This window comes from Ciconia boyciana, chromosome 5 (assembly GCF_034638445.1).
Source record: "Ciconia boyciana chromosome 5, ASM3463844v1, whole genome shotgun sequence".
NCBI classification, from domain to species: Eukaryota; Metazoa; Chordata; class Aves; order Ciconiiformes; family Ciconiidae; genus Ciconia; species Ciconia boyciana.
Genome location: NC_132938.1, coordinates 66,862,428 through 66,880,458, shown reverse-complemented (window position 1 = coordinate 66,880,458; position 18,031 = coordinate 66,862,428). Strand labels below are relative to the sequence as shown.

General features: G+C 39.0%; 1 protein-coding gene across 5 annotated transcripts in view; it reads right to left on the bottom strand.

Moving 5' to 3' along the window:
• WDFY3 (WD repeat and FYVE domain containing 3) overlaps nt 1–18,031 on the bottom strand; it is a 182,604-nt gene that overhangs the window by 33,806 nt on the left and 130,767 nt on the right. For 4 of the 5 annotated variants that reach the window (XM_072863213.1, XM_072863212.1, XM_072863215.1 and 1 more), the window contains 11 exons: nt 17,332–17,549; nt 14,398–14,633; nt 12,949–13,083; nt 10,865–11,044; nt 8,615–8,848; nt 6,558–6,657; nt 4,860–5,020; nt 4,058–4,287; nt 3,083–3,192; nt 2,025–2,207; nt 14–171 (listed from right to left, as the gene is read on the bottom strand). In XM_072863213.1, coding sequence (XP_072719314.1) covers nt 14–171; nt 2,025–2,207; nt 3,083–3,192; nt 4,058–4,287; nt 4,860–5,020; nt 6,558–6,657; nt 8,615–8,848; nt 10,865–11,044; nt 12,949–13,083; nt 14,398–14,633; nt 17,332–17,549 — 1,945 coding nt within the window. The remainder of the gene's footprint in view (nt 1–13; nt 172–2,024; nt 2,208–3,082; nt 3,193–4,057; nt 4,288–4,859; nt 5,021–6,557; nt 6,658–8,614; nt 8,849–10,864; nt 11,045–12,948; nt 13,084–14,397; nt 14,634–17,331; nt 17,550–18,031) is intronic. The other variant, XM_072863214.1, reaches the window with a different exon arrangement.

Below are 18,031 nucleotides of genomic sequence, written 5' to 3'. Positions count from 1 at the left end.
TGACAGAAATTACCTGTGTAGAGAGGTTGTGTTTATTGAGCCCGCTCTCCTTGCGGTTTCTCCTGGAACCAGTTAGTTTAGAGAGGCCAAACCCACTGCTAACTCGTGAAAGTTTGGACTGTGTGGTTGGAACCAAAGCCTCCCCTCTACTGATGCATTTCTTCTCATGAGCTGAAAAACAAAGAGAAAGTGTTTGGAGCACTTTTTAGGTTGTTTTTTTTTTCCTTCCCCCATTATAGTTGCTTTTTTAAATAGAATAACCTTTTCTGTCGCTTTAAAAAGGTGGGTGTTTTGGAGATTACTGGTTTTTCCTCTGTGTGTGGTTTTTTTGTTTGTTTGGGTTTTTTTGTTGTTATTTGTTTAAGAGTGCCCAGCAGTACTCACATTCATGTCAAACATTCATGACTTGTATGAGGAAAGATTCCCAGGTGAAATCTGGGAATTGCTTGCATTTTGAAATGAAGCATGACAAACAGATTTGTTACTCCTTTTATCGATTATCAAAATCAGGGTTCATGAGCTATGAATTCTGTGCTCATCTGAAGAGGTGAAAACCAACTACGTATAAACAAAATCATCACCTAGCCTCCCTCTACCCCTTCCAACTTTAATTTTGCTGATTTACATCCCTTAAAGAACAAGTGGGCATTCCAAAGAAGGGAGACAGCGTCTGGAGAAATATTTGTTTCTCAAAACAGTTAAAGATAACAGAATTTATATCATTTATGTTATAAACAGTAGATACTAGTGAAAAAAATGCAGCTGAGCACCCTACCTCTACTCAAAAAGGAGCTACAACATGACCCCACTAACCAATCTGGCAGCAAAAGTACGCTGTATTGAGCGGAGAAGCTAGGTGGGCCTACTGCACCTTTTTGTGCACATACAACCATCCCAGTTGATAGTCAAGTCCACAAGACTGATGTGCTTATTTTAAAACTGAAGTAAAAAAAAAAAATAAAAAAATCACAGCTTAGTTAACTCTCTCAACAGTTTAACGTTATCCCGATATTCAGCTAATGGATTGTACTGTGTATCAGTTACCTTTGATTTAGAAAGTACATGCTCACGTTCCTCACTGTTTCTTTAATTCACTCCACCTCTGAGCTTTCTTTTTCTTCTTTTAAAACCACTACTACTTTCTTATAGCAATAATTTCTCCAAAGATCCATCACTCTACTCAAAACATTTCTGCAAATAGACTGACTATCAGTGAGATACTGGAAACTTGAGCGAACATCAGCCAGGGACAAAGCACATCTAGAAATACAGAGACCACAAAAACAAGTATTCAAAGTTTCCAAAAATGCTTTCTGTACATCCAGGTTAACCTCAATTACTTTAGAGCTGTGTAATCATCAAAGGAGTCATGTCTATGAAATTTTACTATCTGCTGTCTAAGCTCTCGCTAATTCAGTCCAGCAACAGTTGGCCTTCTTTATTACATGGGAGCAGAGCTAACTTGTGCTTAACTTGTTGTCCACCAGGATTCCCAGGTCCTTTTCCTGCAAAGCTGCTTCCTATGCTGAACAGATTTCCCAGCCAAGAAGAAGTCACAGTATCACTGCTGCTAGAGAAGGACTGCTCAGTCACACATTTCCTGTCATATCACCAGACCGAGAGTTTGCAAGCTGCACCCAGACATGCTCAAGAGAGGTCCCCCTCCCTGCCTGGCACATCCAATCCTGAGAATGGTAACACAGGTCGCCCCAATCCAAGTGTTCATGGGAAGGAGGTAAATGACTCCACCACTGTAATCCACAATACGCTATTTGGTGCAAACTGACTCACAAACATAGGACTTTGTTGAGACCACCAACAGCGTTGAATAAAGGCCCTGCGTGCAGTGGAGTATAAGTATATCCTATACACGGTACAGTTTTTGAATGAGAGACGTTAAACTGTGACAGTTTAGAGTACTTACCACTACACAAAAGCTAAGCTCATATTAAAACATCCAGTGCATATGGTTCACTTCAGGGAAATCTACCATTCAGGACAGATACAACCTCAGTTACGCTTACCCAAATGATTTTGCCAACACTTTAAACTTGCTTCCTCAATAAAAGGTCTTGCAACAGTTATATCCACTTGGCCACGATCGTTGACAGGTAGCGTCACTTTGAAAACTTCTTCTAAAACCTGTTTTTTACTATGGATCAGCTCTGTCCACACTCTGTTTATGGCTTTTAAAAGAAGCTGGCGACCTGTGTAGGTACAAGATCACAAACAGCAAGCTCTCTTTGGCGCTTATAGAATTGGTATTTTTACAATAGTGAACTGAATAATTTCTGCAATTAAACGCTAGTTTCTTGCCCCCTTGCATGACTTGTGAAATGCCTTTGGCCAGACTGTCTTTTTTTGCCATTTATATGCTATCAGAAAGTATCTAACAGTTAATTTTGGCAATTTTTTCCTCTGTGAATCTGAAACACCAGCTCTGATTACTTGTGAATCTTCTCCCACATCCATCTAGTAACAAAATGAGATTCAAAAAAATCTTACAGAAGTATATGGCTATATAAACATATATAATTCCATACATACATTACGCTTTAATATTTTTACATGACTGTGCATAAGTACACACCTGCATAAATATTAAATATATACATGTAAGAAAAACAATAAAAATCACTGAATCCTTTCTTCCACACTAGTTCATAAATTTCCTTTCAAGTGAAAGATCCTGAGGATGTCACTGAATAATAATTTTACAGTTTATACCAATTATTTCTTACCTATGTTCACGTAAGATCCATCTGATACAAAACCATGGTGCGCACTTAAAATGACCCATTTCTATTGCATTCAACTCAGTGCATATAAAGCAGTATTTCTAATTCTGGTGCATGTCCAGAAAACAATAAAGAGCTCTTGCTATTTTAACAGAACAGTAACTTATCCTGGATATGTCTGTCTTGGTATTTCTAAGTGTTTTTTTCATCTATTTTTTACATATTTTTATACACTCACACCCCCACACACACCCAGCCCTAAGAGTAACTGGGGTAAAAGATTAGTGATGACAATACAGAAGTGGCATTAGCAGACATCTGTGGCTTTGTCATTCCCAGATTACCTTCACTGACATCTTGATTGTAGACTCCATCTGGTTCTATATCAGAAGGGATCATAATGTGCCAAGTTGTCATCCTGGCTTCTGCTTCCAATCCAAACCCATCAATGTTGCTACAAATACACAATGAATTAACACCAACCAGAAAAAAAATTACAAACTAAAGCATTTGATTCCCTGTGACAGTTATCACAAAGATTAACATGTGCTACTACAGCAACGTATATTCACTTCTGTCCACTTGAGTTCTGATAATCTGCGGTCACAAGCTGAACTGAAGGTTTACGAAAAATGACACACCATGGACACTGATGTCGCTGGAGGAAGATGGTAATATTTGAAGAAACACAAAACAGCCAAGGCCACAAATGGAGAACATTAGGGTTTCTGCTGCTGATGCTTCCCAAGTGTCTTTGGATGCAACACAAGCCGTACATCTTTTTGGAAAGAAAAAACAAAAATGCCAGGCAGGCATTTGCAGCAATGCAGAAAAGTGGGTGTCTACGGCATTTGTCATGGGCATCTGATTTAATGCCTGACTGGACTTATTCAATGCTATACATCCAAGTACTAAGATAAGGAATTTATACAAAATGATTCAATAGACAATAAATCTAGTGACAGACCTCTTTGACTATTAATTACTTAGCACCAGTGTTTCTTTCTACCTAGAAAACATTTCAAATTATCACAGTATAACCACAAAATGGTTACATAAGCACTTGTGTCAGTATTATTTTAAAATACCTTTATAAAAGGAGGTAAGAATGTTCTCTATAGCTGGGCTCTTCAAACCTAATTTTGTTTCAAAATGAATCACTTAAGCTTGCTTGCATTTCACTGGCTGGAAAGTTATAAACAGTTATCCAGAATTTTCTGACTTATTTGCAAGATGAGTGTCATTGCTGAGAGAGAATGGGTGGTTTTAAATACTTCACAGCCCTGGTTCTGGAATGCACTTCCATCTGAGATATTTACCTTCCCACGTGTAGATTAATCAAGCAGTGAGCTAGGCAACTGATGAACTCTTGATCATGATTTCCAGGTCCCAAAATTAAGTTTCTGTTCACAGTAAGGACCCTTAGGGAATCAAGGAGAGCCACTTGCTGAGGAACAGTTTTGTGAGCCCTTGAGAACTGATACAAGATGGTCCTGTTCAGGCAGTGATAAATAGCATCCAGCGATAGTCCCTGAGATCTTCTTTTTGACTGATGTGAAGTAAAAAAACGTGATCAGATAGTAGCAGAAAATCAATTTACTGGCAAATAATCTTCCCCTGAATTAACCCATGCTCATTTTTCAAAATCGGTATTCTAATAAAAGCGTCGATTCCATGAATTTCAAGGACCAAAATAACATTAATACATAATGATACACTTATAATTTTAACATCTATAAAGACACTGCTGATTTCTAACAGCAAAAGTCTTCTACCAACCTCCAATACAAGTGGGAAGCTTCCCAGAAACGTCAAGGTAAATTTAGGAAGCTTCCCAAAATTCACGTGAGGTAAATTTTGTTGTTTATTTTGGGGGATTTCTAAACAATAATGTCATCTGAAAGATGTTTTTACTCAGCTGCCCCATACTAAAGCACTCCACACTGACAAGATGTGCTAGGGAAGCTCAGTAAAAAGACGGAAAGCCTGGGGAAGAAAAGCGTACTTCTATGCTGACCTGACATGTGTCACTAGTCGGTTGCTTAGTGACATCACTCCACAGATTTTAAAGTAACCTGCAAAAATGTTTTCGCAAGCAGGCTAATAGAAGAACATTGTTACCTGTGCAATGAGCTGGATTATGAAGTCCACAAGAAGTTTGGATTCTTTGTTGAACATGCCCTGCCAAAGCTTATCTACCACACGCTGTGTAAAATAAAACACATTGTTCACCAGCACTTGGTAGCTTCCTCCACTTGTTATAGGCAGAGATGCATCTTCACCTAGGTAACAAAAACACCAAAGTTTTCTTCATTTATCAAAAAAATCCACATCTGCATAAATACATTCACATTAGTCTGTGCTTTCTAGACTTCTGTAAAAGAGAAAAAGACTCAGTCAAAGAAAAAGCTAAAACCTCAAGGCTTCCCTACAAGGAACTTTGATGGTAAGTGAACGTTTGAAATCGACAGACCAAAACAGAGGGGGGCTGAGGAGGGGAGAGTCCAGAAGAAATGGTACTCCTGTGATCCTGAGGCATAATATTTCTGTACAGTCCTCCTTTTCAACTGGAGCTGCACATAGCTTTTTTAAATTATACTTTTGCTTTTTCAAAAAAGAAAAGAACCTTTTTAAACACCTTGAGATGACAAGTGATATCAGCTGGCATCACTTCTCCCTCACTGTGCTTCATTCAATAAAACTGAGAGTCAATGGGCATCAGCTGCCTGTGTCTGTCTGTACGTAAATATCAGCCCAGCTATATTAAGAGAAGCTTGAAAAGTGCAAGTGCTGCCATTAAAAAAGAAAAAAACAAAAAAGTCAGTGGTGTTGATTTTGCTGGAAGTTCACCTACATTTATTCACTTGTTGCCCCATCCGCACATAAAGCAACTGATAGCATCGCACATGGAGGAAGCTGGCAAAACGTTGAAGAAGGAATGCCTGGGGAAACCAAAGTCCTGCTCCTGGGCTGCACAGAAGTACTTGTAAGGGCAGGCAGCTCTTCTGAGAACCTGACCCAAAGCTTCATGTAACACGATTCTGGATTTATTTTATTAATGCACTGCACCAAGAGGAAGACAAATCATTGCTGTGGCAAGAAGGAGGGAGCCTTTCAAGCACATTTGAACGTGCATGCTGCCCCATGAAATCTAGCATGGAGATAGAGCAGACCAAGAGTTCCTGGGAAGTCCAGCAGGCCACCATGAAATCGGATTGGGCACCTGAGCAGGGATATTCCTACAGGCCACTTCGCAACCATCTAAACCCATGCTCTGGTGGGACAGTCCACCGTACTGACATCCAAGTTACAAGCTTCTAACTCTCTTCCTGTCCATTTATTAATTGGATCAATGGAGTGCTAATCCCAGAGGCTTTTTCTGGGGTGCTGCATTCATAATAAAACTACAGTAGGAGGAAATGGAAACAAAGCTAGCTTTTAAAAATGAAAGTCCCACCCATGATAAATTGACAAAAGCTCCAGATCCTCTACCACAGCAAGAAGGACAGGAGAGATGATGCAAGATCCAGTTTCAGTTTTTTTTGATGTGACTGCAATTTGTCTGGCTTACATATCCAAAAAATTCATCCCATATGTTTTTTTTTTAATAACCTATTTTACAGCTTTGGCACAATCAAGATAGTGAGGGAACATGCAAGCACAGCAACACCATTTACACATCAAAGGAAGGGAAAGGGCAGGAAAAAAATATAAAGACAATCAAGTTGTAACAAAAGAGGACATTAATAAAGAAAAAGTTAAATAATCAAAACCTTTTGCTCAAATCAACAGGTTGATAATTAAACTTTGCTATATTACCCAATAAAACATCAGCTGCAAGTAAGTGGTCCATTACTCCATCCAAAACATACGTTTGAAACTCCTTCTGCTGTGTTCGTGTTGATCTTTCAGGGGAAGCCTGATGAAAGAAATACAATGTTAAGACAATGAATAACTCTGAGTGAGCAAATAGAGGGAGAGGGAGGGTGTTCTAGGTGAATTTCTCTTTTCTCAGCTCTTGTGAACCATTTTTTGTTCTCTTAATATTCTGTCTCGAGTAAAAAGTCTTGGCTTTATCTAAAAATTTAAGAATGCACGCCGAGTATACATTGGCTGTGTACAGTCTTACAGAGTAGGCATTATTCCTATTTAAATCCAGTATTTATCTTCTGCCAAGAAAAGAACACATTCCAAAAAGGCGCATGGTTAAACTATGATCTCCTCAGTTCACATAGTCACCTCCTTCAGTAAAAAAAGAGTAAAGAGGGCAGATCAAACATTTAAGTTGATCATCGCTTCTGTGTGGGGTTCTGCATATTACTACAGCAGCCTTGGTATAGTCATATAATAGATGGATGTGCTAAGCCTTTCTAATTTCCTTTGCACTTAAAGGGGAAAACCACTTTATCACCTTGTGTTGTTCAATGCATACATAATCATATCTAACTGAATGATCCACTTAAACAGTCCTAGAAACCAATATAACATTAAATAAACCTGCTTTGTCTTGCCCTGTAAAAGTTTAGCAATGTGTACATACCCAGTCCTCTGTTTATGCTAAGGGGCCAGTAATTAACACCGATGAGTGATAACAGATTAAAAGAGCAGTAAAGCAACTGCAAACAATTGAACATGGCCTCAAATATGCTTCCTGATGTTTGCATATAACTGCATCCCTTGACAATTCATTTTTTGCTTTGTGACAGCAAAAAGATGCCCAACTGCCCCAGGAAATTTTTTAGGAAGTATACAAGCACAGTCCAAAATTCCTGCAGCTATCAAAAAAATCAGGGAGACTCAGCAACACATAGATGAGGTAACAAATAGGTAGGTCAAGGGAGAATGTGAATTGACGTAAACTAAACATTTCAAAATACATTGTCTGAAGAAGGTGTGGGCAAGTAACAGTAACTGAACTCCTCATTCCCTGCCTCACCATTAACAGAAGGATGCTTTCTGCAGGTGTCACAAACTTTAAAAGATAATTTACAGGAAGATAACAGTTATTTTGCAAATTTTTATAGCATATGGCACCATATGTCTGCCACTTCTTTTTATCTAATATGAATAAAACAGAAACCTGAATATTTCTGCAAGGATTAGCAGGGATTTTATATTTTCAACAAAACCAATGCAGCTGTCATGGTCTGAAAGGTGTTTAACAAATGAATCGTATTCCACAAAAATAAAACTTGAAGAAAGCTACAACTTCTCATGCTGCACTGTTGAACATCTAGTGTTGTGATCCACTACCTGTTTCCAGGAAAAGGAGGTATTGGCTAAGATGCAAAAACAAGATTATGGCTGCTCTAAAGTGAGCACAAAATAGAAATAAAACATTGACACGGTGTGCTCAGCAACTAACAGAGCCATTTGACTGGCCAAATGAAAGTTAAGGAGCCCACAAACAAAACCGGTAGTAGGGCTGTGGTGTGGAGGGGAGAACAGAGCACAGCAAGAAAAAAGCCAGGTAACCAGCATGTAGACTGTCAGCTCAAGCACCTGAGATGGTCACCAATATACACAATTGCTGGCGGGGGGCGGGGGGAAAGCAGGGAGGAGAAGTCCAGAAAATATTCTCAATGGAAGGCTGAGATAAACCCTCTGCATTTGCTTTCTTACCTTTTCCAAGCTGTTAAAGAAAGGTGAGCAAACTACTATTTATGAGACACTAGTGTTCCTTCCGCCCCCTCCCCCCCCCCCCCCCCCCTTATGTCATGACAATTTACAGGATTCTACTGAATCCCAGGCTATCCTGGGATCACTCCTCTAACGTCGAAAGGTAAGTAGAGGAAAACATTTCAGGGAACAAAGTGTCACAATAAGTTCAAATCTTAAAAAAAAAAAACACACACAAAACCCCAAAGAAACTGTACCTCTAGCAGAAGATCTACCAGTGGAGTCTGTTTGCTGGCTGGTGTGAGACATAAGTTATCAATTATCAGCACACGCATGAAGTCAAACACAAACTTCTTGGCAGGATGGTTGGTTAGGTATGTCTTGGTGCCAACATTGCAGTATTCTGATTGGCTCCTGTTCATGCCAGAATCAGCTGCAAAGGCTTTAAACTCTTCAGCTGGGGACCCAACTTCATCATCAAGATCAGTGACCTGTGAAAAACAGCATGTTATAACTCCAGAGATCAGCAAATTAACATCAGTCTGTTCACTACTCTATTCTTTACTTGTCTTTCTAAGACTATTCACTTCACATTTTGCTTCTTAAGAAGCCTTTTTACAAGATTTTTTACAAGTTCAGGATCAGTTCCCTAATACACAATAGGAGAAACATCCAAATTCTACTTTGGTATTCCCAAAGCAAACAGTAATCAGTGAAGACTGGCATGAGTTACATGAGCTAGAGATCACATTTCATATTCACTTACCAACAAGAAGTACTTGGGCAATTTCTAGATACTTTGCAAAAATAAATTTTCTCCTTGCAAAAAAGAAAAGTTTTGAAAAAAATAACTAAAGCAGTTAAAATAAAACTGAGACAGAAGCCAACTAAAAAAAGGCTATCAAGCTTACATGACAGAAAACAAAAAAGGAACGACCCTTTTATTTTCTTAATACGATACCGTCATGAGAGTGCAGGTATGGGTAAGCCAGTTTCCCAAAATCTCTTAAAAAAAAAAAAAGGTTCTCTACAGCTTTCCTGTTTCTGATGAACAAGAACCTTTAAGGGGTTAGGTCTTAAGGAGGACTGTAACAAAAGCGCAAACAGTAATGAAAGCTGTCAAATCCAAAAGACTGACTGTTTTTATCTAACATCCTCCTCCAAATGCAAGAGGAGACAATATGAATTCCCTCAACAGGTTTATCGCATCACCAGCTTACATGTGAAGTAACCAAATGTTTTGAACATTTGGTCTGCTTCAGTAGAAGAGTTTTCAGTAGGAGAGTTCATAGGACTACGAACACATAGTCCTTCTAGTTTTAATGGCAATCTCAGAAAGGCTGAAAGATCAGTTAGAAATTTTCTCTCAAGGCTGAATTTGGGCTATAATGTTTTGTTGCAGGAACCTGAATGTTATTCATCTGTTTTACAAGGGACTGATTAGTTCTACACATTCAGGCAGAGGGAAGTGCTGGAGGAACAAACTGATTTGGAGTCAAGAGAGCCCTCAAACAACAAAAAGCTCAAGTTGTCAGGCAGCTACACAAGGTTTCAAGTGACCTAGCAGTTAAAGTAAAACCTGCTCGGAGACATAAAGCTCCTCTGAAAGCTCTGTACAGGTGAATGCCAAATCAGCACTACCAGTTTGTAAGTGGCACTTTTTTTGAGAGAGAGAGAGCACGAGCTCCTAGCATCTATTTCAAGTGCAAGTTAAACTAAAAAGCAAAATAAACTATCTTTATGAGAGACTCATCAGCATACATCTTTAAAAATTGATCTCCCATTTCTATTGACAACAAAAAGATAGCATGCCACCAGTAAGTATTTTCTGAAGTATTTTATCATACCCTCCCTAGTTCTAGCATTTGTCAACCTGTAGCCTAACTATCCTTCTATGTTCTTAGTAAAATTCTTTTAGACATTGGCTAACAATAACTGTTTGTTTCCTTTCCATTCATATTCCAGAAATAGTTATCATTTGTAAATGATACTTAGCTCAAATAATACTTTAGATAGCAATGCAAGCAAAGTTGAATTCACACCCTCTTCTGGCTTGAACTCCTGTAGTTCCAGGTAATACAAGAACACTGTTTTGTGGTTAAGCCACAAAAGAAGAAATGGGAAGTGGGAGGATAAAAGTTTTAGGTGTTATAACATCCTCCAGAGCAGACGGCTGAAAGCATAGGCTGATGCAGTCTCTTTTGCTTTTGTAAATCTGAGCTAACATTGCTCATGAGTGAAAAAAAGCATCCACTAGAAAACAAATAAACCACGTACATTCCCCCTAAAATGAAGTTTCAGATGTCACTGCACAGCAACTGCCCTTCAGTTGAACATGCACTTGTCTCAGTTCTAAAACTCATGTACAAAACATCCAGCCCAGCCTTTACAATGACCTCTTTCTGCAGGGTAAATAGAGCTTTATCTTTGTATGACTGTTAATTGATAAATCCTCAAAAGTAACATTCAGGGGAAAAACAAAACAGCTAATTAGTTAGATTTCCTACCATCTCAGAGTAAGGTCGTATGTTGAAAGGAAACACTGTTGCTGCCAGTGCACACAGGAACTCTGGACTCATCCACAAGGAAATGAGGTCCGGCACATTGTGATACAAATATCGAAAGAACTGCATCAAGGTGACTGGATATTCTCGAAGCCAAGAGCCTTCTTCCTCTGACTGCCAAGGCTGGGTTGAAAAACAAACAGCACATTAGCACAGATGGCACTAATTAAAGAATGCTCATTTCAGAAAGGAGCTGCAGGAAGAGGAGCTGTAGGGTCAAATAGGCAAACACATTGTCAAACATGCAATGAAACATGTGATCATGACACATGATCAAAGATGGGGCCAAATGCGATCAACCATGTGGACGAGCACTTACTCAAGCAGAGCAGAAATAAGTTACTGAACATGTGGCCAAGCACATGACCAAATGTGAAAAACACATCCAGAACATGTCAAATGTCTGTTGGAGCACTTGTCAGAACACATGACTGAAGACACGGTGTCTGAACATGTAACCTAATATCTGATCAAACAAGTGACAGAAAATGTGTTCAAGCACATCACCAACATGTGACAAACATGATCCAATGTGACAGAACACGTCTGAGCATGTCACCATATGATGAACACCTGACCAAACATGACCAAACACATGGCTAATCTTGCCTCCAGAATGTGTGACAATTGAACAAACCACCAACTTCTAACAAACACATAAACCACATGTCCAAACCATGTGCCTGCAACAGGTGACAACAGAACATGTGATAAGAGAACATGTGTCCCAAGCCATCACAAACATGTGACTGAACACACAGCAGCATGTCACCATATCATAAATGCATGAGAAACACATAGCTAAACATGACAAACATGACAGCAGGACATCTCATGATAAAACAGGCTGGAACAAGTTGCAGCTACATGATGAAATGTAACCAGACCATGACTAAACATGTGATAAACCCACAGCAATAACACACGGCAGCCTAACACATGACAGTAACCTATGCCTGAGCATGTATTCAAGCACATCACAAACAGGAGACTGACCACGTTTACAACACATGACTGACCATAAGACAAAACGTGTCCTAACATGTCATGATTCAAAACACACTGATAAACATGACCTGACTCGTGTCAACCCAAAATGTGTGCCATATATGAACATACACCTGATGACACAGCACAAGACCGCAAGGCAAGAGACAGCACATGTCTCTGAGCATGACACAGATGTGCCCAAACAGGTAAGGGCCAAACACATGACAGAACAGGCCACCAACAAGAGACAGAACATGTGACAACAGGAATGTGTACTGCAGCAGGTCATGAACACGTAACCAGTACACACATCCAAAAGACACTTCTGAACATGTTAACATGGGAGAGATACTCAAGCAACACTTCTCGGAGCATATCGCAAACACATGATGACCAAACAGGTGACAGCCGAACAGGTGCTAATTTTCAAACATTTAATGAGATAATTTTCAGCAGATAACACACTTTGGCTCCAAGGAAATACAAAATTTTCCCACTGAGAAACCAACTTTCACTACTCTTGATATTAGATTCAAAGATGAGAAGACGACACATTTTTCTGGCAGTAAATTAATTTCCACCAGCATGTGGCTATTAATAGTCAGGGGACTTCTCTGCATGTGGAAGGTTCATGCACGAAATCTGCAACTCACATAGCTCTGAGCAGATGGGATATAGAGTCTCAAACATTCCCCCACGATGTTAATCAGGAAGGAAATTCAATGATCTCTGCCAAGGGCATTTTATCCTTCTGCTTCCTTGTTTTCTTTTAATTGCAGCAAAACACAAAGCCCAGCCGTTTTGTGAAAAAGCAGTGTTAATTTTGTGGCCACTAATATTTCTACAGATACTGAAAAATAAAGTAAGATAGAATAACCCACTGACAGTGATGGTTTTCACCCAAGTATTATGAGCCTAACTCATCAGGTTTCTCATGACACTAACAAACCCTCAACTTTTCAAATTTGGCTTTTGACTACATGGCAAACTCAAACAATTCTGTATATTCAAATACGAGCAAAATTTTTTATGCTTACGGAATTCAGCATGCTTCTCAGCATTCCCAATAACAAGAAGGCAGCTTCTGTGCAAACACTGTGTATTGAAGAAGTAACGGTGCCACAGGAGGCAGGAACTCCAAATATGAATGTCCAAATAGAGTCTAAATCAAACTGTAAGAGGTGAAAGAGAAGAAAGAAGACATGAAATAATCCCTTTCTCCTGTGCAATTTGATACTGCTTTTTATTATACCTACAATACGCTCACTTGGCAGTATGTAAAAAAATGAATTGTCTCACATCCTCCAAACTTTATCCCCAAAAGCTTCATATGAAGGGAACGTGTCACTGAAGAAAACTCCTTCTAACTGTGGGCTAATGTAACTGCAACTCTCATCTTCTCAAAGTATTTAAGTGTTTTGAAACAAGACGACACCTGTCAGCACAAGTGCGGCACAATCACCTCGGTTTACTTCACTCACATCTAGCAGTAAAACCCACATGGTATCCCACAGAAAAAAAAAAACAACAACAATGAAGCAACCAAACAAAAAAAGCTGCATTTTCCAGCAAGTCCAAAAACTTAAATCAATTAAAAAAGGACAAAGTGCCCACCTCTAGCATTAAGAGTGCTACTGCTAAATATTTTAGTTGAATTTAGTTTCGATTTAACAGTGCCATACTTCAATGCCGTAAGCAGGAGATGAGCTTCATGCCTCTACTTCACTGTAACATAGCACTGAATGTGCTGTCAAGTATTCCTCTTGAGAAAACAGGCAGGCAGAATACCTTCCCATCTGAAATTTTTACTTTCCAGTTCCCACCGATAAATAAATGTTAGCACTGCATCTATGCTAAACAGGCACCTTGTCTATCTGGAGCATGGCTTTTCTCCATAAAGCACTAGACTAAGGCTTCGTAGGACTTTGTTGTAGACCATATAATATCTACTCATTTACACACAATTAAAACAAGTCCAAAATCAACCTGTTCAGAATAAGAACAATAAACGTTTTCCAGCAACAACTGAGATGCCTCCTTACAAAACCACAGAGACTTTCTGAAATAAAAGCTACCTTGTTTTGTCTGTAACCTTGTGAATTCTCTTTAACACATCAACTCCCCACTCTTTCAAAAAACCCCAACCAAACAAAAAAACCCCACCAAACAAAAAAAACCCCAAAAAAGAAAGCAAGCAAAAAATTATGCACCCTTCAATGCCCACACCATGCCAGCTCGAACCAGGGATCTGCTTCTCATTTGACCCCAAAACAGACCAGAAAGACACCAGCAACAGCTATGCCATAACAGGCTGGCTTCCACACACTCCCACGGTACCTTGTCCTCCCACCCCAAACAACCCAGCATTGAACACCACATTGCTGACTGAGAGTCAGCTGCAGAGAAGAACGAGGGGGCCTGGTTAATCCATTATTTTCTTTCATGACAGACAGAATTACATTTACATCTTACTAGATAATCCCTACCTGGCAACCCTGATTACATCGGCTGCTGATGACAGGTGCACTGACCTGCAGGTTTTCAGGCAGTTCAGTGACTGGCTGCTGCAGGAAAAGGGCCATGAGGAGGAAATAGAGTGCAGGTACATTAGTGTGCTTCGGGAGAAGGGACTGCAGAACGGGAAAGCCTGGGAAGTGACAAGCATCCCGGTTAATCTCCCGGATCGTTGATCTGCCACCAGCGCTCCTGCCCACATTAAACCCTAAGATGAAAAAAAATACAAAAAGCCAACAATGTTAATAGGGAAATGCCTGTGAAGCTCACTCTTACTCAAGTAGTGAATTCAACAGGGTACCTCCTCAGAAATTAATGCTGTAAAAAATGAATGTGTGTATACAGACTATCACACACATATTACGCAATTCTGCTTCCGATGTCTGATTTTTTTAATCAATAAAAAAGAAAAAAGGAAATTATTGCCTTCCAGTACCACATAGATGACACTGCTCCATACAGATTGCCTAATGCTACCCTGCATACACGCAAAGATCCATTTTCTGACCGTGACCACAATTTCAAACTTTTAAAACACCCAGACTTCTGAAAAGAGATATTTCGCTGGCTGAGAGGGAAGTATCACCTTAATCTCAGGTACGGATTTATATTACCAGGCAGCGATCCCATGGCCCATTTAAGTCAATGGGTGGCTAATTTGTTTCCAACAATATCTCAGAGGCATCTTGTTTCAGCTGTTTTGTTACTGATTAATCAGCTGGTATGAAGCATTAAATGCTCTTATTTTATCTTAAGTGCTACTAGAGGCACAAACTCACCTTTTCTGACCCTCCTCCTATCTAGGTATTTCATTTTCCTATTTAAAAAAAAACAACCAAACACTGGGACAGCAGAAGTGCTTATTTTCAATTGAGGAAGGAGGCAGGAAGACAGTTCAGTCTCTGTATCAGCACAGATAGTGAGCCATTCTTCTGGCACTGCCAGTGATCAGGTTGTTTTTCTGAGGCTCTAATTCAGGTATTCTTTCCACCAGAAATTGACTTTTTAAACAGAAAACATCTACCAGGAATCAGACTAATGAAATCCTTGCTATAAAGTTGCAGGAATTCCATCAGTAATCTTGGACAAAAATGGCTCATATTTGGTTTCATGAGAAATCTTGGAGCTAATGTGTTGTAATTTATTACAAAACACAGGGCATGAAAATCAGATAATCTGTCACTATCATTTGATGAGACACAAGTTTAAAAATATCTGCTTGGTCCACAGTCTAGCTTGGATTCCATTAAAGTGATACTATAATAAGAAAAATAGGAAAACTCTACAAATGCTCTCCAAATGTGATTGTAAATCAAAATCTCATTTTAGAAAGATGCTGTGACTGAAGAAAATTTTTATGTTATTGGACATTTAAAGTGGCTACTGAATAAACAACAGTCAATTCCCTAAAATATCAATGGTTTTCAAATTTTAAGGCACATGCATGTGCAAAAATTGTTTCTTAAATACAGGACCTTAATCAGAATTAGCCAAACAACAGATGCTATAGTACATTAACAATAAATGTTTGCATGTGTAATAAGATTTCAGAAAAACTGTTTTCCTTAACCTTCCTAATTCATTAGTAACACAAAGAACCATCCTATGTTCCTAGTTGAATATCCTGAGGGATATATTATGGGAAACCACTGTAAATAGACTTAATAGACAGTTTTATTTATGCAAAAAATTACAAGACAGCATAAGATACTTTGATAGATTTCAAAGAGACAAAGCAGAAAAAAAATGGACTTTATATTTTCATTTCAGGAAAAGCCTTCTTCCTGAAGTAAGATCACTTCAACAACACTTCACAATTATTTCCTTATAATAAACCAATTCAGAAAAATCTTTAGCACAGAAACAGATCATATACTGCTGCAACACAGCGAGATGGCTCCTTGTACAGTCATTTTATAAACAATTAAGTTGAAAGTACTATTAATACCACTGCCCTGATCTAAAGCCTACTCAAGCTCATGAAAGACTCTCATTTAATGTCAATGGGTTTGCATCAGGGTCTGAATGGACATTCATCTGAAAAGCACTATCTTATTTTGACTAAAAAAAACAAAACAAAACAAAACAAACAGGTCCACGGAAAACTGCCACTACACCTGTCTACACAGAATTTACATCTGTTATTTCAGACACTTGGAGATGCATTTCAGACAGCTTAGAGATGCTCAAAATGGGCCCTGTAGCACTAAAGCCTTATACACAGAATTCTAGATCACATGGGGTAACGGAAAGGTCTGATAACCTGGATAAATGAGGCTTTAAGAACCTGCAAATTAAGTCTTTAATAAGAGAGAGAGTGCGAGCTTGCGTGCGTGCAGAAGAATGCAGGAGAGGGAGAGGAAAAGAAAAGATGAGATGATACCACAAACACAGAAATTCCCAAGATAAAAATCCAAACTGGTACATCTAATTGGCACAGAACTCACTAGACAAAGCAGCTCAGGTATAACACCACATGATGCTCTAACTAATTAAATGTTATTGAATCTTTATTATTAGCTATGTACGTAAGGTGCTATGCTACCTTTGCATCTAGCTCAGATGTGCCTGCCCACAGGACATACTTAACCTCACCATGACAGTAACAGGAAAAACTGATTAGCTACACAGGCTTCATGCAGATGATGAGGTAATACTGAACTACAATGAAATCTGTGTAATGTCAACTGAAGGGCAGTTTTGTAAAACCACTCCCTTTTGCCTAGGAAATCTAACTCTTAGTTGTAAGAAAAACGAAGTGCAGAGGCATCTGATTGCAGCACAGACAACACTAACAGAAAGGATGCATCTGCCAGACAATATTCATACAATAACCCTCGCCTCAACACATACGCACACAAGTTCCCATGCAATCCTTCAGTCATGAGGGGGCTGAGATGCCATACCTAGCACAGTACCAATCTTATTGGTCAAGACAGAATCTGTCTGATCCAGCCAGCCTCCACCACTGAGACCCTCCTTAAATTTGATAAGTATGGACTGATTACTCAACAGGACCACAAGAATTCGCATGGCTGCTGTGACCGTGGTGGAATGCAGATGTTCTTCCATAAACATCATAATCCAATCAAAACCCAGTGTCTTGACCAGTTCTTCACAAGCCCTAATTAAAGAGAAAAAAAAAAAAAGTCACATTTTACAGCATTTCGTTTCCTACTAGATAGCAAAAATCAGCATCCTCCACTACAGGGCAAACTTCAAGATCAGAGAAAATTCAGATCTATCACAGAGTTAACTGAATTCTTAGGTAAGTTTGCTACACAACAAGAAATGTTGCTCACCAAATCTTGTTAAATGGAACACTTGCAGTGTATTTGTTTAGCAGAAAGGGAAGACTAAACACAGATCCTGGGACTATTCCATTGCATGAGATTTCCCCAATTGCTGCTTTTGATAACAAATGTGGAATGCTGAACTGGAAACATTTGTCCACAAATTCTAATTTCTAAATACTTTTTATTGAGCCATACATAGGTAGAGCGCTTTCACAAGCCTTTTTAATAAACTGGTATTAAAAAATGAAGGTTTTTGTTGGTTTTTTTGGTTTGTTTTTTTTTTTTTTTATTAAGGGAAGAGTTGCTTGGG